We start from the raw sequence: 26069 nt of genomic DNA, 5'->3' as shown, positions 1-26069 counted from the left end.
ATCCACCCTCTCCCTGTTACATTCTTGTTGTGTTCATCCTTAAAATATGAGCTACGGTATTTCGTTTAGAAGAACTTCAGACTAATTTGGACTGAGGCTTTTAAACTTGCTAGGTAGGGTCAGTAATTAGTGTGGGCTTCCAAATTTGCTGGGCTATGTAAGTTCTACTTCAGCCACTCAGCCCACCACTGCCACACAAGATTCCTTTTCCTGACATTTCAATTGGGATCCACGATCTCTTCTCTCCTTGTGGGCATAACCACTCAGTGTCTTCTTCCTGCCAGCACACTTGCTTGGATGAATATTATGTTTAGCAAGACTGGATTGATCATACATAGTCTCCTCTCCTACAACTTCTGTTCCCGATACAGTAAATGGGGTACGGTTTGTGGGTGTGGGTGTGTTTCATCGCAAATTTTGCAGAAATTCTTTCTTGGACTACATTTGTCAGACTCTTCAGGTCACCTGGCCATTCTGGTAGGGGATTCTGGGTGTTGCAGTCCTTCAGGATAATTTTTCCAGGCTCCAGGTTTAGCAGATCAGCAAATGGGTCAGAGTGCTACTTTACTCCATAGTGGTTGTCACTGTGGAGTTCCTAGCATGACCCTTTGGATCTTGTGTAGAAGGACTTCTTGTTCCTTACTTCTTACTTACTACTTTACTTCTTACTTTCATGACATCTTTAGACAAAAGGTGGGTTATAAATATTATAATGGACAAATAAATATGCATCCACTTAAAAGTGGTAACCTGAGAAATTTCATGGTCTGAGTGGCTGACCAGCAAAAACATACTGAAGAAAATGAACAAAAGACTAAGAAATTGTAAAGCATATAAAATGCAGAAAACTAAAATATTTTGGTCACATAATGAGAACTGAAAAATTAAAGGCTACCCTTGTCCATTCCCCAGTTGTTTTACCTTGAATAAAGGACAAGAAGGAGAACTGCTTGGCTGAAAAACTGTAATATAATATTTTTGTTTAGGATGTGTGCCATATCTTTCTTTAGTGTAAGGGTGGGAATTGTGAGGACCTGCAGATGTTGTTGGTTTGTATCTCACAAATTGGCTGTGCTGACAAGAGCCGCAGGGACTTACAGGCCAGCCTGTTCCCAGGTGCTTGCAGACCAGTTTCTGCTCTTTTTGTGACAAAATAATAAATAATACTATTTAACTGGAGTGCATTCATTTGTTTCTGGTAGGTATGCAGCAGTATGCAACAGAAGAGCAGTACAATGGTTCAAGACTGAGGGCTTCCCCCTTCCTTTTGGCACAAGAATAGAAATGGGAAGGGAGTAGAAACCTGTATGTGCAATGTATGACTACAGGAAGAAGGTTGAGGAATTTCTCCTGTGCCTGATGATATACTCTGTTGCAGTCATTAGGCTGTATGTGCGGCACCTTTAGTTCAATGGGGCCTGCTACCTCTGTGCAATAAAGATAATACCTGAAGGCACTCTTTGTGGTGAAGTATGCAGAGCCTCTGTAGGCTAATTAGTTCTGTCCATCGGTGTCCAGAGTCACTTTGGAGAAAGAAATTATTTCCTTCCCAATGAGATAATGTATCTGTTCTTGTGAAAGCACCACTTTGCTACAGTGAGTCTCTCCCTGGCTCAGCACGTTTGGGAAACAGAGCCATGCCACAAATAGGGTTGCCAGAATGAAAATTTAGAGACGCTTCCTGTCCTTTTAATGGCTGTGTAACAGAGGGGACTTGTGTTGGTGTTGCTTGCTACCTGGTTGTGTGACACCAGCTAAGTTCCTTTTTCTTCAGAGCAATTAAAGGGACAGGTAGCATCTCCAGTTTTCACACTGGCAGCCCCAGACACATCGAAAGTTCTGGTATCTAAATCTGATTTTTTTGTGTCTCTTTTCTTGACAGCTGTGTTGATGCCACCACCTTCCTCTATTTCAGCTTCTTTGCTCCACTTATCTATGTGGCATTTTTGAAAAGTTTCTTTGGGTGAGTAATCAGGGTTTTTAATTTGATTTAGTACAGGCTTTTAAAAAAATCCTATCTTTCAACAAGCTCCCATGGGGGGGAGGAGAACCTCATAGCCATCCTCAGGATAAAACTCTACAAAATTAAAACATCCAATAATAAAGTATAAAAGCAGCAACTCTTAAAGGGAACTAGAGTTTGGAAAAGTTATTTTTGTAGACTGCAGCTGCCAGAACCCTCCAGCCATTATGACTGTTGGCTACATGGGGAGTTGTTTGAAAAAAATCTTTTTAGGATATTAGTATAGTATTTTAGTATTTTACAGCATTGGGTTTTATCATTTGTTTTTGATTATTTATGTCTGATATTCTGCCATTTGGTGACAAGGGTGTTATAAATCATCATCATCATCTCTTCCACGATCCAAAGGGAGCAGATAAAACCATAACTAGATTAGGGTCATTTTAGGATAAGAAGGTTGGAAAACAAACAAGCTTTTGCCTAGCTATGAAATGGCATCAAGATAGCCCCCAGGAGAACCTCCCTTATAGAAAGAATCACAAGCTTTCAATAATGTAAGCCTTTGCTGTTAAGGAAAAAGCAACATGGGATATACAGTGAATGAAATAAAACATGTATGTGAGAGTCAGGATGACTCAGCAGAAACAATTAGAAGCCACACAGGTGAAAATGGTAATGTAGTTAACAAGTCCTAAATGCCAAGGACAGAAATGTAAAGTGGATAATTGAACACACCTGAGAATTGTTAAGTGGACAAGGTTAAGATGATGAAATCATTAATTGTCGGATGAACCAAGAGAACTAATGAAAATGGTTGTACACGCCCACTGGATGGAAACAGACAAGAGTGGGTGGTATCTTGCAATGACTGTAATAATGGCTATGAATCCCAATGTATTTTGTGGGTAGTAGTGGATAGTATTGAGGAGTTGTATTGGATAGTTTTGGAGCTGTATATGGTAGAATAAAGTAGATCTTTTATTTAAGACTACTGAGTTGTCTGGTGTCTTGGGTGAAGCTACAAGAGCCAGCTGGATCCTGAAGAAGGGTGAAGACTTCTGTGGAAGCAAGAGTGAGAAGGCTTGGAGAGTTTGTCAGGGTCTTCAGCCTGTTCTCTGTAACTCTGCTGCTTTAGAGCAAAGCTTTATCCACTGGCTAAAACTGGTCAGCACCGGTGCATAACAAGGTGGTGAGTTCGAGCCAGAGGTGAAGAGCTACAACTCCCATCATCCCTGACATTTGCGACTAAAGGACTCTTCTTAAGCATGATTCATTTCACTGAGAACATGATAACTTATTGATTGAGATATTTTTCTTCTAACATTCCATTCAAGAATGCCCAAGGTGGCTTATGCCAAAATAACATAACTAAAATAGCAGTCTAAGCATACAATGGTGAAAAGTACAAGCAGGCAGCTAGTGGTTTCTCCTCACACCTTATGACTTGAAGTCTTGTTTCTGTGTATGCGTCTGTTAAGAATAATTAAGCTGACAGACACAAGGGATCAGGTCTTTTTAGTAGTGACTTCTCAGTGGAGAAGGGCTAGATCATCAGCTCACCAGGAATGTGCAGTTTTGTCCCTGAAAATCAGTAGCAGCTTCTGTCAAAATGTGGAGGCAGCTACAGTGACTCTTTATGGTGCAGGAAAGTGCAAGAGTGTCTTCCCATGTCACAGGGCATCAGACTTTCAAGGCAGCATCTCCTTCTATTTTGGGAGGAAAGGAGAAGAAAACTAGGGGAGTAAGAGAGGTGCAATTTGAACTGTGATAGCCAAAAAATTATTCATATGATTGAATTTTCTCTTGTAGCCCCTATGATGGTGTTTGGTGTAATTGTTAATTTCATTTTATAATTGTTTTTATCACTGCCTTTTATTCTTTTACTGTGCCATTGTTTTAATTCTAGCTGTGTATCATCTTTTGAGGGTTTATCCCAAAAACTAGATTACAAATCTTTTAAATAATGAAATATTACCAGAAAGAGGTAGAAGTGGGTGTTCTAGCAAAGGGTCTTCAAGGGAGCTCACACAATCTCTCTCTGTTTTATTTTATTCAATGACTGAATGAAATGGAGATGATATTTGACTTCATCACAGGGATTCAGAAAGATTAGTCTCTTAATGTCTGTGCAAAGCCTCATTAAATTCTGAACTGCTGATTTTATTTTCTGGATTAGTGACAAAATGATTAATCTCTGATGTACTCAGGCAAGTAATTTTTTGCTCTTGAATTTTAAGAAGGGACTTAGTTAACAAGGTCAGCTGGAGAATAAATTTCTAAGCACTCAGGTCAGAAATTCCTTCAATTTAAAGGAGTGGAGATCTTCATTTTTTTACCTGTTTTTTCTGACCAACTTATTATTGAGTTCAGAGTGCCACCATGTGGCCACACTGGAGAAATACTCGCTTTGGCCAAATAATTCAATTGGTTTTTTAGCTGGAGGGTATGAATAATCATTTCTGTGTATTACCAGAGCCTCAAGTGAGACACATGGGTTGAGCTGGTCCATGTCTATGACTGAGAAAAGCATAAACTATAAATACTGTAGGGAAGCCTTCCTGAAGTTGGAGCTCTTTGATGGTGTTCGATTGCTACTCCCAGAATCTCAGTGCCCCTGTGCTGGCTAGGGGATTCTGGGAGTTGCATTTCCAACACATGTGGAGGACTCCTGGTTCAGGAAGATGGGCGTGCTACTTCAAACAATGGATGGTGGTTGCCTCAAACAAGGATTCCTTTGTTAAAGGGCTTATGCACCTTTAACAGAAAGATTGGCAAGGTTACTTTTCTGAACTACCACTCCCAGAGTCCCCCAGCCAGCATGGCCACTGAGCATTCTGTGAATGGTAGTTTTATTTTAATAGTTAATGCAGGTGATGTCATTTCGTCTTGCAAACTCCATCTACAGAAATTCCTCTTCAGATCAGGAGCTTCTAAAGATCTGGAGCTGTGTCTTGTTTCTTTCAGAAGGTGGAGGCTCTGGAGAGAGCAGTCCATAGGTAGCTCCCATGTCTCCAGTTGTGCCTGACCAAGAGTGCACAGCCCTGCCTTCTAGAGGAGCCCCAGTGAATTTTTATCCCACAAAACAATACATAATATTTGAGGCAATATGTACTATTTTCTCTTTGAGAAGGCATTTGGTTAAACACTTTTAATAGTCCATGGACATTGCTGTTTTTTTATTGATTGTTTGTTTAGTTATTGTCAACTCCTATTACAAAGCAGTATTACAAAGCAGTTGTGATGGTTGGTTGTTTTATTAATATGGTTTTTAAATATTATTTTAAATTTTGCTAATTTTTGTATGTTCCCAGCTTTGAGTTTCAGGGAGCCAATATAGGAGGCTGCCTTATACTTAGACAATTTGTCTGTCTAGCCCCAAATTTTCAACTCTGACTCGCAACAGCTGTCCAGGCAGGATTTACTACCTTCATGATCAAGTACTAACCAGGACCAGCCTTGGTGTTCTGGGTAATGTGGTAGTAAAGACTTTGAAAGTAAATAATGTCTATGTCATTGAGAAAGAGTAGCATAATACATGGACTGATAGATAGGGATCTTGTAGACCTCCAGATACAGTACTGTTAAACTATGGCTTCTGCCATCTCTGTTCACTGGGCATATAAGGAGGAGCCAATGGGAACTGAATCCAGTACATCTAAATGGCCACAGATCCCTCCACTCCTGTCATAGACCAAGTGACACACTTAGGTTGTCATCCCACCTAGAGGTGGAACATTTAAGTATCTTTCATGAGATCAGTGGGATGGAAAAATCCATTAGTTTGCCAGGAGTCAGTCATGTTAATCATGTCTATTCTGGGACAGTCTCTTTGCGAGCTTACTTTAACTTAGCATTGGGTATATAGCCAGAGCAGAACTGTAAGTCCAATTTTACCTTGATTCAAGTAAAATTATATACAGTCAAGCAGAACTGTAAGTCCAATTTTACCTTGATTCAAGTAAAATTATATACAGTCCTTTTGATTTAGCTTTTCAGTCATTCTAGTATAATCAGTACTGTCTATATGTACTGAAGTGGTTCTCTGTTAGAACATGATTTTTACAGCGTCAGGGTGTGAACATCTGCTCAGAAGTTAATCCACTAAATTCAGTGTGCTTCTGTGGAAAAGGTTACAGAAAGAGTTAACAAAGACGGATAACAAATTGAAGAGTCATTCTGTCTTGGGCCACACTGAGTTCTAGATTCCCCCTCGTGTTTGTAACCCAGACAAAAGATTCAGAATTTGGAAAGTTACATTTTAGAACATTACATTTCCAGTTCCTAGGATTTTCCAGCCAGCATGGTTGGTGGAATTCTGGGAATTGTAGACCTCAAAAGTAACTTGTCTAGGTTCTGAAGAGAACTGTGTGGCAGAGTACTTCTTGTTTCAGAAACTGCCATGTTCTGCATGGAATCTTCTTTAATTAGAACTGAGTTTTGTGCTCAGAAGTGCAAGAAAATATACTGTTTCTGCTTTCCTTTTCAACAATTACAGATCTGAGCCAAAGATCCTCTTCTCATACAAATGCCAGGTGGATGAGCCTGAGGATGTTGATGTGCACCTCCCGCATGCCTATGGTGTGGCCAAGAAGGAAGGCCTGGATTCCAGTTTCTACTCCAGCACACAGATTGACACTGCAGCCTATTTGGATGACGTGGCCTCCATGCCCTATCATGTGGGCAGCATTAACAGCATTGACAGTGACCGCTGGAAAGCCATCAACTCATAAGTCAAAAATCGCTCCCTTCATCTCTTCTGCACCTCACAACTCCATAACAGATTTCTCCTCTAAAACTGTTTTAATGGGTTATTACCTTTCCTCTCTGTGTGTATGTGTTTTAAACAAAATATTTAAATTATGTATGGAACATAAAATTAGAAATGATGGTCTTCCTAGAAGGACAACACTTACCTTCACAAAAGAGCAAACTGGACTTTATTTTGAAAACATACAAATGCTGAATCTTCATTTTCTTGCACATTCCAAGTGCATGTTGTTGGATCAACCAGTACACAAGTTTAGATGTGTTATTTCCATACTATTTTTAAATTTCCTCAGCATTCATGTTTCCAGCAAGACTAAGTTCCCAGCAGAAATATTGACTTGACAAAGAACGAGCGGGAGAATGGGACTGTTTCCTAGATCACAGGCAACTGTAATTTGACAGAAACTGGGAAGTGAGAAAATTTCAAATGCTTTTGATAGAAGGAACACTTATGATTGAATTTCAAAATGTTCTGATAATTCTTCATGGAGAAGCAGGGAGCTAAACTCGGTGTGTACATGCATCTGTATATATTTTATGCCAACTGTGGTAGGAGAAGGAAGCAGAATAAGTACCAGGGAAGGTTCTCTGTGAAACGTGTTGCTGTGCAACTAAATACTGAAGCTGGTTGATGTGCAGCTGTGAGTTTCATACACTGTATACGCACTAAGTTTCTGAAACGAAAAGTTAGCCAAGTGAGAGCTACATAATGGTGTTCTGTGCTGTGATGCTAGCAGAACTCTAGAGAAAATGGGAAAAGAGAAGGGAACATGGACAATTCCTAAGCTTTTAAAATAGAATAGAAGACCAGTGGAAAATGGCTTGAAAGCCTGATTTTGGCACATTAAGGATGCTTGGAATGGCATCTAAGTTGAGAGTGAGGTTGCAGTTACTAGGCAGTCTTCACTGCAGGTGGGTTTTTCAGTGGATAATAGTGGCAGTCGCTCTCAGCCATAGATCTAGGCTGTTTATAAATCTGTCCAGCAACACATTCTACTTTCATGAACTTGTAATGAGGCTCATTAATCTCTGAGGGGAATGTCATGCTGACTTGGCTTTCCTGAAGCCCACACTATCACATAGCTGGCTATTCTCTTGGCAAGAGTGGCAATAGATAGATCTACAATCTTACAGGAGTGGTAATAAGCAAATTTACATGTTTGGACTATAGTTCCTAGAAATTCCCAACCTACATGGCTACTGGCTGAGGGATTATGGGAGGCATAGTCCAAACATGAAATGTTTCGAAGTGCAGGGACCTTCTCAGATTTAATGCCAGAAACTACAAAGTAGAGGACCTTTATTTAGTAATAATAGCAGCACACTTGGTAAGGGAATATCTAATTCAGAACTGATTTCATATAATAGAGGCATGAGGCAATGACAATAGCCAGCCTTTGAAGCACCTGTATTTTGTGTGCTTTGTTTATGTCACATTCTGAATATACCCCTGACAAAATTCTTGGCCTTGTATGAAATACAGGTATCCTTCTTTGAGTAATTGCAGTTAATTTAATTTAAATTTTTTAGATATGCAGATACTTATTGAAAAAGCAGGGGCACATGAGAAGTACACAGGGGTTTCTTCCTTCCTTGCTGCTCCTGTTATCACTAATGTGGTAATGTGATTTGGTGTCAGATATGTTCTATATGAGTGATTAAGGAAGTGATTCTGTAAACTTGGATGGAGAAGTAAACACCAGGCTTTCATGTAAAGATCTTAGGGGTTGAGAAGCAACAAGAACAGAAAGCTCCTTGCTTCTCCTCTCTTCTCCTCTCCTTACGAGTGAATATCCCTCCTTTCTTTTCCGTTCCTTTAAGGCACACCAGAATTCTAAAGACAGACTGACCTTGTTTTTGCTTTGATTACTTTAAAAAAAACATTTAATGGTGTCTCTCCTTTTGATGACTTATCAGAGGAGATCAACAGGATTGTTGTGGAGATCAGCACTTTGCCTTTAGTTGCATTACTGTACAAACTATCCTTTCCTAAATGTGTGAATTTGATACCACAATCATTTATTCATACTTGTTGCTGTTAGCAATGTGATCTCCTTTATGGTGAGGTATCTTTATATACGATGTAGTTTAAGCCTCATTAATGCTTATTGTGCTGGCCATGGGCGGGCTGGTAGAATTTTTATAGCTCACAACTATACCCACCCTGTCATACAGTGACCCTTAAAATAGAATTCAGCAAAGGGAGCTGTGCTGTTATCTAGCCTATTGTAAGAACATCCTTGCCCCTAATGTTGCACCTTAGATTTGTGGATGTGTGTTTGAGAAGGCTGTATTCAATGGATGCAAGACATAAGGTTCAGTTCAAGGCTTATTTATTTATTTATCTCCTTGCATCCTCATCAGTGATAGATTCATTCCTTTGACTGAATTCTGCATGGTGGCAAAATGCTGGAAATGATCCAGTATTTGGACTTTTGATAACAAACTAGTATTACCTTAATTACTATGGATTCTCTATAGCTGCAGTTTGCTCCTGTCCAACTGTCTCCAGATATAATGAGCTATCATTCTCAACTATCGTGGCCAAAGGTCATGGTAGTGAAGATGATGTAGTCCAACATATCCAAAGTGTACCAGGTTGGGTACAACTGCCGTGTGTGTGTGTGTGTGTGTGTTTGGTTTAGTCTCTCTGCCTGCAGCAGAATAAGGAATCCTCAATATGAAGATATGTTCTTGTGGAGTAAATCAGTCTGATTTGGGGTTATTGTTAACATTGATCCATGCCAACCAATCACAAAGCTGCAGTCAGTTCTTTCATTACAAAATTTTCTTTCCCCCCTTTCTCCTGACATTTTAGCATTTTTATAAACCCACATTTGTCTTCTGCTGCTGAGGACTATCTGCACTAAGTGAAGGAATTATCTCCTTTCAAGAATTTTTTTTAATGTGTATATATTAAAATGCTTCCATGTTCAGCACACAGTAAGGTCCTTCAGGAGACAAATGTTTGTGTTAATGTGGGTATGAACATGTTGCGGGTGCCACGTGATAGTGGAACAGAGATTATAAGTAGAGCAATGTATATTTTTGTCTGTAAAATAAATGAACTTTGACATAAAGAAAGATGTCCTTTTTCTTCTGATAGCAAATCCGTTTGCCTGTCCCTTCATTTACTGGCAGAAACCTGCCAGTAATTAAATGCTTTCATACTGAGGGAGAGCAAGGAGATGTTTCACTTATTTCTATCTGGCTAGGTTTTAGAAGCCGGGGGAGAAACGAGGCAAAACTGTATTATAAAATCATAGAGCTGGAAGGGCCCACAAGGGCCATGTATTTCGGTCTGTTTCAAAATCTCCAAAGGAGGAGAGTCCAGCACTGTTCAAAGCAGTCTGTTCTACTTCAGTGCATACATGCACAACCATAGCTCTTCTGAAACCGAGTTGCATATGTGGCTTCTAAGGAAATTCTTTTTTAAAATAATAACTTCTCTATATGCAAGTCCAAGATGTATTTTGTCTTTTTTGAGAGCAGATTTGCTTTTCACCACTTTCCACTAGAATGGCATCCAACTGAATAAAGGAGCATTCCCACTGTCAACTTTTGGGAAGAAAACTATTAATGCTAGTATAACTGTATGTTTGGACTGTGCCCGCTTTAGATAATGTGTGTTTTGAAATTTGGTGACAATGTATGTTTACTCATGCAGAAGCACAATATTTTTATCTGGCATGATATTCCTTTTCTTGGCCAGGTGGCTTCAAGTAACATGAGATGTCGATGTGATGACTTTACGTTGTTTTAAAATGATGCGTTAATCTGGAACTGGTGCCAATCAAGGGCCCATTTGCCACAGTTGCCTGTGGAAAGTATTTCCCCCTCCTTTGGCAAGCCAGACAAATTCTGGTCATTAACAGTGGCTGGGTGGCAGCACAGGTATACTGGCATACATAAGTCCTTCAGCATATTTGTGGTGCTGAAAATTGAACAGGACAAAGAAATTATTTTGTCACTAAAATAAAATATTTCCTATCAAAAGGAAATCACACCTTTTCCCCCTCACTTTATTCTCCCTTTCCCTCCTGTGAATCAGATGGCAGTGCATCACTTGCAGGACTTCCATGTGGTATTCTCATAGATCTGGTTTTTAAATTTATGGCGAAAAATTAAAATAATACTATATCATTTTGTAGAAAATAGTGGTTCTGTCTTGCACCAGCAGTTTATATAGCTGCTTTAATCCCCTTTATTCCTGCAGGAGCCCTCTAAAATTGCTTTGGCTGACAGGAGTGAGTAGCTGAAAGTCATCAAATGAACTTTATGACTAAGTAAGGATTTAAACTTAAGTTGCAGGTCTAGTATTTTATACTGGTTACCTTAGATCATTGCTTGCTTTGTGGCATTTACAGACCCACCAGGGTTCCTGAGATGATGCACAATAGATAAAAAGTTCTTTAAAAACATTAAATAAGCAACTAGAGGCAATTAAAATACTCCAAACCTCTCTTTAAAAACAGCTGTAAACTCAGGTAAACTGTTTGAACAACAGCCAGAGCAGAGCACCACTAATTTTAAGATTCAAAGACCAAAGCGGGATAGTCTTCTTCACTGCCTGCTGGAAGTCGGAAAGAATAGAGCCAGTCTGATCTCCTTTGGGAAAGAGCTTCACAGTCAGGAGTGGTGCTGCAGAGAAAACCTCATCAAGTGTGTCTGCTAGCCTAGCCTCATAATGCAATGGGACACATCTCAGGGTCTCCCTTGAGAACCTTAGATTTTGGGCAGGCTCAAGTGAGAGGAGGCAGTCTTTCTGATATGTGCATGTTATATAGATCTGTTGTTGTTTGTTGTGTGCCTTCAAGTTGTTTCTGACTTACAGCAGCCCTATAATGGTGTTTTCTTGGCAAATTTTTTCAGAGGGAGTTTGCAATTACCATCCTCTGAGTCTGAGAGAGCGTGACTTTCCCAAGGTCACCCAGTGGGTTTCCACGGCCGAGCCAGGATTCAAACTGGTCTCCAGAGTCATAGTCCAATGTTCAAACCACTACACCACGAATCTAATTATAATCTAAATATAGTTTTTTTTATAATAATAATAGTTCACAAATAAATGTATTAATGGTTACACTAGATATTAAAGGTGTTAGGGCTCAACACTGTAACAATATGCATAATATGGATATTAGTATAATATTAATTGGCATATTATGCAATTTTACACAATACACACATCAGGTTACCCAGAATACAACAACTTTATCAGCCTTTATTCAGCCATTACTGTCTCTAAAGTGGTTTAGCTAGTGTTATAAAGGGTTATTTTTTGAGGTGTATAAAACTTAAATTCCCCTTAATGGAACTGTTGCACAATTTTTGGTTTTAGTTTTCAAGTAACACACATTGCTTTGTGTCTGTGTTTACACAGGGCATTCAGAAATTAAATTTCTTCATGTTCCCATTGCCTCCAAGCAGATATAACACTCTGCTACAAAAGGCCTGTGAAATATGTTCCTAGGTAACATAAATAGCATGGACATATATAGCAAAACTCTATTAAAATAAATAAATCTATTCAAAATTTGACTCTGGTACTTCTGAGTCAAATCCGCAGCTACTTGTAAATCTACATGTTTGTTTTTCTAGCGATCAGCTTTACAAGCTTGTTTTGGTTTAGAAATGTATGATCTTGGTTAAAAAGAGAGACATGATTTAACTCTGTAATTTAAACATAGTTTTTCTCTTGGTGATTTAATTCAATCTAACTTGAGAGGAGTAGATAGCATTTTTTAATATTCGGAATTCATATAATTTTATTTTATTGCGCTTTTCATGTTTAATAAACAGTGGTTCCTTATTGTGGTTGCTATGGCAATGCAAACCAAAGCCCCTTTATAGATTTTGATTTAAAACCTTTCCTTAGCCTACAATTAGCTCTTTCAAGTTTTTAAGCAGATAGCAACTGTTCCATTATTTTTCATGGGAGGTGATGAGCCTTCATTACAACATAACAGCAAAATATTTGGGGCTTGCAAGCACCTTGCGTTCCGAAAGTTCACTTTTTACTGTTGATAGGTGCGATTATACATGGTTCTTTCTCTATTGCTGCCAGGAGAAAGGATACCTGACAGGAGGCATTCCATCTATTAGCATTGTTTAAGCTTCATGGTAATATCCCTTCCCACACTCTGTACTGACGACAAAAACATTACAATTATTTTGTCTGGATATTCAGGTTTCCTCCTTCAGGCTCTTTTCAGCACAGGCATTTTTATCCCATCAATAAACTTGATGGGCCCATCTGAATTCCCCCTTTTAGTTGTAAAATTAAAGAGACTTGGTTTATTGCATAAAATACTACATTGCTTAGAAGCTGGTAACCACGAAAGAACAACTTTACAGTATTTTAATGGGAAAAAGTATTTGAGCAGAAGTTTATGGATGGAGATAAGATCTCTGTTATCAGCTGGATTTGACTTTTTTTTTTTTTTAGAAAGGGGGGATCAACTATTTTATTTGTATTTGTCCCAAAGATTCTGGAGCAATGTCAGATACAATCTGAAAACTTCATGGAATCTAATAGAACAGGGGTGGACAAAAGCCCTAAGCAGGCTGTTTTGTTGTATCTCCTTCCAGCACTCCCCTCTCTTTTTCTGGCCCTAAATAAAAGGGTGATTTCCTTCTCCTAGAAATCTCCAGTTGCAGGGCTTGCATGCCAGAGTAGCACATTGATTCCCAAAGTGGGTGGCCAGTGAGGTGGCAGTGAGTGGGTGGCAGCAAGGGGGCCTTCAGTCAAAGTACTGGTGTGCAAAAAAGACAAGGGGAACCTGCAGCCTTTAGGGCCATGGTGGGCATGAGGGTTGCATGAAGCTTCTTTTCAGTGCTCCTTAAAACCACAATCTAGCTTTGCCAATGATTTTGTGCGGTGGTGTCTTCTGCTCTTCTGCACAAGCTCTTTCTCTTAGCCACATCTTTTACTGGTTAGGAAACTCTGTGGAATCAGAGAGGAAGCACACTGAAGTCTGCAAAAGCTCATGCTGCCAACCTCTTTCTTTCAGTTAGTCTCAAAGGTGCTACCAGATTTCTCTAAATAATAATAATAATAATAATAATAATAATAATAATAATAATAACTGTCATCATCATCGTCCTCTGGAAATTGTAGTTTGTGGTGGTACCAGAACTAGAAAACTACAGTTCCCATATTCTTTCTGCAGTGCGGATGATGCAGCCCAGCCTGTCAGAACCACAAAGGGGGGGGGGGGAAGGCACTGCAAAATAAATATAATAATAATAGTAATAAAATTTTGCAGTGCCTGGTACTACCACAACAGTTCTGGTAGACAAACTACAATTCCCAGAGGATTATTATTATTATTATTATTATTATTATTATTATTGAGAGATCTTGGAGCACCTTGGAGACTAACTGAAAGAAAGAAGTTGGCAGCCTGAGCTTTTGCAAACTTCACTCTACTTCCTCTGATTCTACAGACTAACACAGCTATATCTTTGTATTATTTATTTGTTTATTTCTCACATCTCCTCATGGATCATGGTGAGGAACAACAACAATGAACAGATAAACAATGTAGTAGGGCATTTGAAAGGTAGGGCATTCAATAAAAACATGGGGCATTACCACGTAAAAGCTAAAAACACTCATATAAATTAGTTTCATATTTCATTTTATTCATTTCATTATTATTCATTGTAGATTTATTACTATTATTATCATTCCACAAAGGGGACAAGGCACCGAAAAATAATAATAATTAGCAACAACAATAATAAAATTAAATAATAATAATAATAGATATTTATTAATATTATCATTATTTTGTGATCCCCCCCCCCTTTGTGCTTCTGACAGGCTGGGGCTGCATCCTCACTGCAGAAATAATCCAGTTTGACACTGCTTTAACTGCCATGGCTCCATGGTATGGAATTCTGGGATCTGTAGTTTTATGGGCCATGTAGCCTCCTCTGTCAGAGAGAGCTCTGGAGCCACAATAGCACTCCAATTCCCAGGATCCCATAGCATGGAGCTGTGGCAGTTAAAGCGGGGCCACTCTGGCTGTATTCCTGCTGCAGTGCTGGATACAGCCTGGGCCACTCTGAAAGAGGCTGGGAAAGAGGCCCACATTCCAGGGACGCCTCCTCCTTGACAGGCAGCAGGGGAAGGGGATGGCTAAGGGAGGACTACAGCTCCCAGCGTGCTTCGCGGCCGGCTCCCAACACCGCGCCGTGCTATTGGACGCTTTCAGGGCGGCGGCCAATAGGGCGCGAGCTCATTGGCCGGTCGAATGGAGTATATATATATATATGTGTGTGTGTGTGTCTATATCCTAGAGCTTGGCTTGGTATATAGAGGGCTTGGGGTTTCGTTATGGGGGGCAGCGGGAGCAGCCATGGGAACAGGAAGGTCTCCTTCGAGCTGGATGAGCAGGAGCGAGTGAGGGTCCTGCAGGGCATCAGGGTGAGTCGGCTTCTGAGGGGCAGGAGAAGGAGGGATGGAGTGGCATCTCTTGGGCTGTGTCCGCACTGCAGAAATAACCCACTTTCACACCGCTTTAACTGCCATGGCTCCTTGCTATGGAATTATGGGAAGCGTCGTTATGGGAAGCATTTGAGCCTTCCCTGTCAAGGCAGTGGGGCCAGATAATGTCCTCAGTGCATAATGGAGGGCACTAAAGGGGGGGAGGATGGAAATAAACAGCTGGAAACAGTCACATCCATGTAAGTTAATGCTTCTTAATTATCATTATTAATTAATAATAATTAATAATAATAAATAAAATTAATACAACTACAATAAAATTCATACAATATAAATAAATCCCACTATTCCCTCCCTCCTCTCAAATACAACATAATAATTCCAACATGATTACAACAACAACAACAACAATAATAATACATTTAAAGGTCAAGGCGATTTACAAAAATGCATAAACAAATACGTAACACAACTGAAATTTTGTTTTATTTATTTATATTTATTTATATCTCCGCTCTTCTCCCAAGACTATTAAAAATGCTTAAAATACATTAAGACAATATATATGTGTGTATATATATATATATATATATATGGATGCAGCCTTTGTGATTTAGGGCTATGATGAGCTGTAATAGTTACTTTGGTTAATATATAGCAGTTGTTACTGAATGTCCTCAAGTCTGCTTCCACTTGCGGCAACCTCATGAACGAGAGACCTTCCCTTGATTGAGTTTACATCTGCATGCAGTTTGACACTCCTTTAACTGCCATGGCTCAGCGCTGTGGGATATGTAGTTTTGTGAGATGTTTAGCCTTCTCCTGGTGCCAGAGAGCTCCATCAGCCGCCTTGGGTCCCTTGCTGGGAGAAAGGTGGCATAGAAATAAAATGAAACAAACTACAAATCCTAGGGTCCATAGGATGGCGCCATGGTAGTTAAAGCGGTGTCAAACTCCGTTCGTTTTGCATTGTGGCTGCTGCCTGAGTCTGTCTATCTAGGATGCATTCTTCCTTTTTTCCCTACTATTGGTATGAGTCTTCCAAGCTGCTTGTCAACTCAGTTTCCCATTTTCATAGGGGTTTCTTAGGCAAGGAATCCTCAGAGGTGGTTTTACCAGCCCACAGCATCTAGTAGTCTTTGGCTGTCTCCCATCCAAGTACTAAGCAGGGCAGAGCCTGCTTAGCTTCCCAGAGCAGATGGGATCCAGTTCCTTTTGGGTATCTTTAAAATGCAAGTTGATTTTCTTCTGAAATTCTTTGGCGTGCTCTGTTATCTGATATATGCTTGCCATATGGTCCCTAGTGCCTTTTCCTTTCCTGAGCTCAGCTTGGACATCTGGGATTTTTCGCTCCATAATTGGTAAAAGTCTTTGTTGCAGAATTTTAATCGTGACTTTGTTTGCATGGCAAATTAATGCAATGGTCTTCTGGTTACTGCAGTCCCTGGTTTCCCCTTTCTTGGAGACTAGAAAGTAGCGTTTCCAATCTGAGGCTGTCCCTAGTGTTAAAAGACCTGTTTCTTTTAAGAAGAATTCCTCTGCCCTAACGGTCCTCAAACCCATTCTGATAAGCCTCTCTCCCCTTCTCTCTATGATCTACTTAAAAATAATAACCAGGGTCTCCTTAATATGACAACTGTAGTAGGGCAATACATCTGTTATTTTTAAAGTGCCCCAAGACTCCTTGTTTTTTCTTTAATATAAAAGTGCATTGAAGCTAATGAAAGACTTGCCGCTAAATGTGAGTAGCATAATAGTCTTAATAATAGTACATTTTCTGTTCCTTTAAAGTGCTCAGACAACTTTCTGATTCTGCTTACCTTTGCAACACTGATTGAGGATGCAACGTTTGAAAGGGAAACTTTCTTTTTAATATCCTGACTATCTGTGTGGAAAATCATCTAAGAAGGGTCTTATTGACTATGGAAAGGGATCTTGTAGCATGTCAGAGACTAAGGTCCAAAACACACTGCAAAAATAATCCAGTTTGAGACTGATTTTACTGCCCTGGCTCAGTACTAGGGCATTCTGGGAATTGTAGTTTGTTGTGGTGCCAGAGCTCTCTGACAGAGAAGGCTAAATGTCTCACAAACACTACAGTTCACAGAACCCCCTAGCATTGAACCAGGGCAGTTAAAGTGGTCTCAAACTGGATTATTTGTGCAGTGTTTTGGACATGAGAGAAAGAAGTTGGTAGCCTAACACTTTGACTTAGGTCTATGAAAGCTTATGCTATCAACTTCTTTCTCTGAGGGGCAACGTGCATGGACAAAATACTGTGGGCCAGACCTGTGGTATTCTGCCCACAAATCTGTACCATGACTGCCCCTGGCACTCACCTGGGCTGGCACAGCAGTGGATGGGTTTTCAGATGCCTGCCGGCTGCCACATCATGGAGCCACCATCACTGCTGCTACCTTGCCTGCCACCACTGTTCTCTATGAAGGCCTCTGCTACGGCCCATAAGTACAGAGACTGGGAGCCTGCCTTCACCCACAAGGCCAGGTGTCTCCTGCCACCATCACAGGCTGCAGCAGGGACCTTCACAGAGAATGGCAGTGGGATGCCTCTGGTTTCCTGGCTATTGTAGCAAAGTTTCTAGGAAACACCCCTGCAAAACAGCTCACCTTTTTTTAGACCAAGATAAGAGCTGGTTAGGCCAGTGTTGAGCTGGATCCACCGGATCAGCATCTAGGCAGCCTGATCCTGACCTTTGGCTGTTGCTCTACATCATCTAGGGATGTCAAGCCAAGGATGGAACATTACACAGTTAGTCTCAAAGGTACTACATGAGCCCTTAGCATACTGGTCCAGGCTAACCCAGCTATGGCTTTGAATTCTGCTGCCTTGCTGGCAATGTGAATGAAGAACTGAAGTAAATACCCAACATTCTCTGTTAATATTACATGGCAATTAAGTAAAAATGCGTTTCCCCAATTAGGTATGAAGTGTGTTTCCCTGGTAATAGAAGTTCCATGGTTCTCTAGTCAGTAAAAGTTCTGAAAAGGATTTGGGACTCTCTCTCTTTCTCTGTGCATGTTAAGAAAAGATGTGCTATGTTCTTATGGTTCATATAATTAGAGAGACAGCATGGTGCAGTGGTTTGAGTGTTGGACTACAATTCTGGAGACCAAGGTTCAGTTCTCAGCTCAGGCCTGAAACCCACTGGATGACCTTGGGGAAGTCACAGTCTCTCAGCCTCAGGGTGGAAGGGGATGGCAATGACAAAGTCCCTCTGAACAAACAAGACCAGCAAAAGGGCCCAAGCTTGACTCAGGCTTGCATCCTTCTGAGGTCGCTAAAATGAGTACCCAGACTGTTGGGGGCAAATTAGCTTACTTGTTAGTTAGCTTACTTGCTGTTCACCGCTATGATCTTTGGAATAGCGGTATATAAATAAAACATATTATTATTATTATTATTATTATTATTATTAAATCTTGCCAAGAAAACTACAATAGGCTCATCTTAAGGCTTCCATAAGTCAAAAATGACTTGAAGGCACACAGCAACAAGAACCAGAACAATAAATACTGTGTATCTGGGGCTGGGGAAAGGCAGTGTAATTTCAGAAAAGCAGCTATATGGTTATAAATTAAGAAAAACAAATTCATATCCAGTGCACACTGGAGCAAGAATGCAAAGATATACATGGGAAGACCTTGTGTTTCTAATGCATGGAATTGATGAAAACCAGCCAGTGTGTTGTAGTGGGTTGAGCTTCAGGGTTCAAATTTCTGCCTGGCCATGGAAACCCATTTGTGTCTGTGTGAACTTGGGCAAGTCACACACTCTCAGCCTCAGAGCAGGGCAAAAGCAAGGCCCCTTCTGAACAAATCTTACCAAGAAAATCCTGTGGTATGTTCAACTTTGGGTTATCGCAAACTGGAAACAACTTGAATGCCCAAAACAACTATATTACCTTTTCTATAGTTTCCATTTTAAAAAGTGCCAACTACTCTGCCAACAGCATAAACAGAGAGATATGCACCAAGTAGAGATATGCACCTCTGCTGATCATTGCAAGGGTTACCAGTTTAAATGTGCGAGTACATGAAAAACACTGATTCAGACTTCAGCAATATTATTTATATTGGAGTTAATTGATTAGTATCTTGTTTCCCCTCAGCACTAAGGGAATTTTTAAAAGGTTAGTCAACTCCCAGGATACAGTACACGACTTGGAGGTGAAAATGTAGATTCATTTAGCTATTCTCATGCTGCAAGCATTTCTGCCATGAGAGCTAATCAATGTGGTATCTTAAATAATATAAGACAAAGAGAAAAGAGAAATGAAAAGAAGAGAGAAAAGAGGAGTGAAAACAGTGACAGAACTTACTAAAAAAGAGTTTTTTGTTAGATACTAGCATTAATAAAATTTTAGATAGGATTTTGATTTGCAAGAGGATTTAGATTCAAAAGGACTCCTATACAAAGATACGATGGTTTCTTCTCAGAAATACATGGTAGATCTGGGGGATTCCTCACAACTCAGTGTGACTTTTCTGTGTTCAAGATTAACAGTGCTATCAAAGATCTGAATACTGTCTACAATGAAGAAGTGACTTGTACAGCATGATTGTTCCTAAATCGCATATTCTGCCCAAACTGCCTTATGTGCCAAAGATGCACAAAGGATTGTGTAGCCCAGCATCACTATTCCTGCAATGGCCAATTAGATACTTAGTGGAGGTCTACAGGCAGAACTTAAGGGAAATAGTCTTCCTTCGACTGTTGTTATGTGTGGTTTAGATATTTTTAAAATGTCTGTATTTATTATTTTATTTATTTCATTTGTATGCTGCTTTTCTTCCAGAAGAGACCCAAGGTGGCTCACAGATAAAAACATTTTTTTAAAATTACAATAAAATTTAAAACAATTAAAATAATCTAAATACAGTATAAACTTACATAAAAATATACAAAAGTTAAAAGCAAACTTTTTAATTTTTTATAATTGTAAAAACAGTTAAAATCATCTAGTTAAAACAGTATAAAAAGGTATAAAACATACAAAAGTTAAAACCAACTTTTGTTATGTTTTATATAGTTTTTAGCTGATGGTTTTAATTGTTTTTACAATTATTAAAAATGATTTTATCTGTGAGCCACTTTGGGTTCCTTTCTGGGTGAAAGCCAGCATAGAAAATAAATAAAGAAGTATGAATTGTGGATTGGTACTCATGGGTAATTTTAGGCAAGTCACATGCTCTCAGCCTCAGGGGAATGCAATGAATAAATCTTGCCAAGAAAACCCCAGGATAGGTTCACTTTAGTGTTGCTATAAGTCAGAAATGACTGGAAGGCACACAACACACACACTTCAGATCCTGAATTATAATCAGCCACTGTCAGAGAGCTCAGCAGACATCCATGCCTCTGCACACCTGTGCAAAATAAATAATTTTAAAAGATATTCTCTAAATAGGGTTGCCATCCCTGAGGGCCTCGAAACCGGGGAAAATGTAGGACGTGGTTTTAAAATGTAGGACCTTTTTTTTTTATTTCCTTGCCAGGAAATTAAAAAAAAAAGGTCCTACATTTTAAAACCTTGTCCAAGGCCTCCCAGGGGCCTGGGAGACAATGTCCCCTGAGCCCCAGGGAAGGCTTGGAGGACGCCGCTTCCAAGGCCTCCCTGGAGCCTGGGAGACAACGTCCCCCAAGCAGCAGCCGAGGAGGAAGTGGGGAGGAGGAGAAAAAGGAAAGGGAAGGAGAAAGAAGAAAAGGAGGAGAAAGAAGAATAGGGAACAATATAAAAAGAAGAGGAGGAGAGGAGGAAGAGGGGAAGTAAAGAAAAAAGGGGAAGAAAAAGAAGAAGAGGAGGGGAACAGAAAGAAGAGAAGGAGGGGAAGAAAACAAAGAGGAGGAGGAGGAGGAAAAAGAAGAAGAGAAGAAAAAATAGGGGAAGGGGAAGGAAGAGAGATACCTTGCCGGCAAAGCTCTTTTCTGCCCTGGGCCCGCGTGAGGGACCAAAGAGGAGACACTCCTCCTCTTGAGGCTGGCTGGCCAATGGGAAGAGTGGAGCTGGAACAGCCCCACCTCCTGCTAACAGGCTCCTGCAGCAGGGGAGGGCTGTCCAGCCATTGGCCAGCCAGCCTGAAGGGCAGGAGCTCCTGCAAAAGCACACAGGGCCAGGGCAAAAAGGCTGCAGCAGCAGCCGCAGCAGCAATGGCGGTGGCGGCTGCAGAACAGCCGCGGTTGTTGCGGCGGCGGTGGCGGCAACCAGCTTAACCCGGGCCAAAGAGCCAAACCGTGCCGTGACCGTGCCAAGTGGTCAAAAATCGGGTTTGTAACGCCCCCAGGGGGGTTATGGCAACCCTATCTCTAAAGCCTATGTGGTTGACCTTGCAACCACATTTACAGACTCGAAGGCGGGTTACAGACCGCCGAAAAGCGGCGGTCTGCTGCTGCCGCCGGTTGCAGCATCCGGGAACCGCAGCAGCCAAACTGCGTGATTCCCGGACGCTGCAAAGAAGGAGCGCGAAAATCGCGCTCCTTCCTGCACCCCGGAAGAGATGCCGCAAATGCCTAAGCACGCACTCATGGCATCATTTTCGGGGTACGACGTGCGGACGCAGCATGTCCGCTACGTCAAGATGGCGGCAGCCGTGTGGAATGGCCGCCACCATTTCATACGGACTCAGTCCGTACTAGGGTTAGGGGCATCTGGAAGAGACGCCCCTTTCTAACCCTAGTATGTGCTGAGCACGTACTTTCCTGCCTGTTCGTAACAGGCCATAGTTTCTGCCAGTGTGAGCCTGTTCCCTTCTGTAATGTAGAGGCAAGTACATCACTGTCTTTGATTAGGAGGAATAAGACTCTAGTTAAAGTTATATATGAGAAGGTAAGTACTATATCCTATTGTTGGCAAAAGCCTTTAGAATACATAAGAGGGCAGTGGTAGAGGACATGGTCTAGAAAGGATTTGGTTTTTGATAATAGAATCATAGAGTTGGAAGAGACCGCAAGGGCCATCCAGTCCAACCCCCTGCCATGCAGGAAATCCAATCAAAGCATCCCCAATAGATGGCCATCTAGCCTCTGCTTAAAGACCTCCAAGGAAGGAGACTCCACTACACTCCGAGGGAGTGCGTTCCACTGTCAAACAGCCCTCACTGTCAGGAAGTTCCTCCTAATGTTGAGGTGGAATCTCTTTTACTGGAGCTTGCATCCATTGTTCCAGGTCCTAGTCTCTGGAGCAGCAGAAAACAAGCTTGCTCCCTCCTCAATATGACATCCTTTCAAATATTTAAATAAGGCTATCATATCACCTCTTAACCTTCTCTTCTCCAGGCTAAACATCACCGGCGCCCTGAGTTGTTCCTCATAGGGCATTGTTTCCAGACCTTTCACCATTCTAGTCGCCCTCCTTTCTCAACATCCTTTTTAAATTGTGGTGCCCAGAACTGGACACAATATTCCAGGTGTGGCCTGAGCAAAGCAGAATACAGTGGCACTATTACTTCTCTTGATCTAGACACTATACTTTTATTGATGCAGCCTAAAATAGCATTGGCCTTTTTAGCTGCCGCATCGCACTGTTCACTCATGTTCAGCTTGTGGTCCACTTGGACTCCCAGATCCCTTTCACATGTAGTTTCATTCAGCCAGGTGCCCCCCATCCTATATCTGTGCATTTTTCTTCTGCCCGAAAGTGGCAATACCCTTTATATTTCTGCCGTGGTGGGAATTTTCATTTTTTAGCGTTGGCACTTTCTAGTCTATCAGACATTTTGAATTTTGATCTGCCGCTGGTCCTCTGGGATATTGCTGTTCCTCCTAATTTGGTGTCATCTGCAAATTTGATAAGTATGCTCCCAATCCTTTCATCCAGGTCATTGATCATGGATTAGATGTATATTTTAAGGTGTAAGATACTTTGAAATTATTAGAGAAAGAAAGTGGCATAAAATGCAAAGTTTCAAGTGTCTTTTTATAGCAAGGGTGGGACACATGTAGACCTCCAGATATTGTTAGACAGGAACTCTCAGTGGCCCAGTGTTATAGTCAATGGTGAAGAATCCTGGGAATTGCATTCCAGCAACACCTGGACAGCTGCACAGTTCCCATCCCTGTTTCAGGGTAGTCTGCTAGATGCAAGCATAGGAATTAAAGCTCCAATTGTTGCTCTGTATGGGGCAGGGTGAGCAAACTGTGGGCTTAAGGCTACATGCTGCCCTTGACCTAACTGTAAATGCCATCTGTAGGTGAAGAGTTCAGGCCTCTGAAAAAGTCATCTATCCCTTCCACATAACCTGTCAAGTAGGGAGGAAAGGGATGAAAGAGAGAAAAGGAGAGAGAATAGGATGGTTAAAAGAGAAAGGAAGAGAGAAGGTGGCAAAAAGAGAAAAAAAGTTGTCTGCTTGTAACTCTCTCCATCCAAATCACTGAATTCAGCCCTTCCTGTTGTTGATCAGAAATCCCCAAGAGATTGCTCTGTGGTGATGTGGCCTTCAACAGAAAAAAAAAAAGGGTCCACCCTTAGTTTAGGGAACAGCATCTCTGGAAGAGGTCAATGTGGGCCAGATTTTTTGATGTTGCTTGCTGTCAAGTTGATTTTGGGTTATAGCGACCCTATGATTTAGAGATCTCCAGGTCACCCTGGTACCAACAGCCTTGCTTAGGTCTTGCAGATCCAGAACCTTGGCTTCTTTGATGGAGTAACCACCTATACTGTGATCTTCCCAGAGTCACCAGACATCCTTCTTTTCCAGGATATGCCCTACATTTCAAACTTCTGTCCAGGAGGAATTCAAAAATTTCCTCCATTCTGAGAATGACCTAGGGGCTGTACAGACTGGCTTGAAACACCAGCGTGGGGGCAGCATAGGGACGTTTGGATGGCGCACGCCCTGATGCTGCTTCCACGCTGGGAACACGCCACCTACCTGCCCGCATGGCATCACAGTGCTCCTTTGGTGCAGCATTTATATGATGCATACCAAAAAGAGCACCAAAAAGGGCTGCTGTGGTGGTAAGGGAGCCTTTTTACCTGCTCTAAAAGGAGCTTCATTTTGCTGTTTCTTTTAGAACTGGCAAAGTGCCGGATCAGGACCGTGGTGTGTGGTTGCCGCAGCCCCGATCCAGTGCTGAAAGTGGTGGTGCGGAGCCACTCCTTTGGTGCAGGCTGTTTTGCTCCTAAGAAGCATGAATTTATAGTTACTAGTATATTAGTGTTTTTAGCTTTTATTTTGTAATATCCCACATTTTTCTTGAATGACCTACATTTTATGGAGCCTTGACCTTCTTTGCAGTTATGACATCTGGTCACTCTGGGTCTTCCTTTTTTCCTATACAGTAGTCTTTCCCCCTGCTAGTTGTTTTCTGGCTGCAGTCTCTTCTAGCTGCTTCTTGTACCAAGGGTTTCAGACATGGGGAGAGGTTGGGTTGAGGGGGAAGAGTTACAGCATGAAAGCTCTCTCTCCCCGTGTTTGGTGTGAGAAGAGGTAAAAAAAAACCTTTCCCTATATTTCTGTCCAATTTGTTCCCTTCTAAATCTCCTGTTCCATAGAAAATAAATACGCCAACAGATGTCTGTGTTTAACATGTAGTTTGGAGCTTATAATGTTTTGGCCCTCAGAGTGCCAATATTGTTCTCAACAGAGCGTACATTTTCATAGTTTAAGTACTAAAACTACTGCTTTCAAGCACTGAAACTACTTTTTTTTAGTGCTTAATGTCTTAACTGTTTTTAATATGTGGATGCCCTTGGTCATGAAGTCTCCTATAAACCAGTGGTGAGTGCGCATGGTGTATACTAATAGCAAAAACGATACAGTTTAATACACTTTCGAAGAATGCAGGGCTTCTGGTTTAAATGCTGAAATTAACTTTTTTCCTCCTTACAAAATATGGGCCATGGCTTGAAAAAGAGCTTGATAGTCTTGTTCTTGTTACTTTAGGCTTGCCTACATGGCTTGAGGAGCTTCTTGTCCTTTTCACATTACTGTATACAAATATACTCTAGTCGAGCCATACTCTAGTGGTTTGAGTGCTGGACTTTGGAGTGGTTTGAGTGCTGGACTTTGGAGACCATGGCTAGATTCCCAGATTGGCCATGAAACGCACTGGGTGACCTTGGGCAAGTCACATGCTCTCAGCCTCAGGGAAAGTAAATGGCAGATCTCCTTGAACAAATCTTGCCTAGAAAACCCCATGATAGGGTTGCCTTAAGTTGGAAATGACTTGAAGGCACACAACAACAGTACTCTAGTTAATTAAGTAGATATGTTCCTGGGCATTGCTTCTTTAATATAATCTTTGGTACCAGAGGCAGAAATAATGTGGAAAGAATAGGGTTCCTATACCACAAAGAAGAAGAGCAGTTCAGTAGTTTTTTGTTTTTTTTGGTCTATGAGGCCGAGTTCTAGTAGAGTTTATTCCTGATGTTTTGCAGGCCGTGAAAGCCTTTGACTTCACAGAGCAGTTCAATCTTTTCCAGCAACCTTTTTATTCAAAACTAGTAATATGCACATGTGAAATAAAACAACCAGGTGGGGTAAGCCTTGCATAAGTAATCAAAAATATTTTGAGCTTTCTGGAGACCACTTGAAAGCTTTGTGTTAAATAGATCCAAGAATTATTTTTTCTTTTATCACTCTCCACCCATATGATTTCCATTTTGCTGCCAAACAAACAGGCCTATGCTTTTTTTAAGAACATGCTGGAGATAGCTGGTGTGGCAGGCTTATCTGCTTTCCCCTTTTCTATGTGTTTTGCTGTTCACACATGCTCAAGTAAGAGATTCAGGAGGCAGCTGCTGTTTACTTGGCCTGTTACAAGCAGGCACATAACAGCTACAGTAGACTTCATTAGAGCAGAATCCCATTCTTTCTCAGCTCAAGTTGTATTACCTTGCTTTCTACAGCCACACTTCTGTGACCGACA

The 26069-nt window shown here is 41.0% G+C and overlaps 2 protein-coding genes across 3 annotated transcripts in view; both read left to right on the top strand.

The window, feature by feature from the left end:
- The window catches only part of TPRA1 (transmembrane protein adipocyte associated 1), a 30711-nt gene extending 20901 nt beyond the window's left edge, over window positions 1-9810 (top strand). Inside the window, exons 9-10 of the mRNA XM_042452143.1 lie at window positions 1883-1963; window positions 6459-9810. Of these exons, the coding sequence (XP_042308077.1) occupies window positions 1883-1963; window positions 6459-6693 (316 nt within the window). The 3' untranslated portion in view covers window positions 6694-9810. The remainder of the gene's footprint in view (window positions 1-1882; window positions 1964-6458) is intronic.
- Window positions 9811-15000: 5190 nt separating this feature from the next.
- CHCHD6 (coiled-coil-helix-coiled-coil-helix domain containing 6) overlaps window positions 15001-26069 on the top strand; it is a 306582-nt gene continuing 295513 nt past the window's right edge. The window contains exon 1 of one of the 2 annotated variants that reach the window (XM_042455668.1): window positions 15001-15161. In XM_042455668.1, coding sequence (XP_042311602.1) covers window positions 15072-15161 — 90 coding nt within the window. In that variant the 5' untranslated portion in view covers window positions 15001-15071. The remainder of the gene's footprint in view (window positions 15162-26069) is intronic. The other variant, XM_042455669.1, reaches the window with a different exon arrangement.

Source organism: Sceloporus undulatus, chromosome 2, assembly GCF_019175285.1.
Source record: "Sceloporus undulatus isolate JIND9_A2432 ecotype Alabama chromosome 2, SceUnd_v1.1, whole genome shotgun sequence".
NCBI classification, from domain to species: Eukaryota; Metazoa; Chordata; class Lepidosauria; order Squamata; family Phrynosomatidae; genus Sceloporus; species Sceloporus undulatus.
Note: the sequence above shows the minus strand (reverse complement) of the source record. Positions and strands in the feature narration are given on the sequence as shown.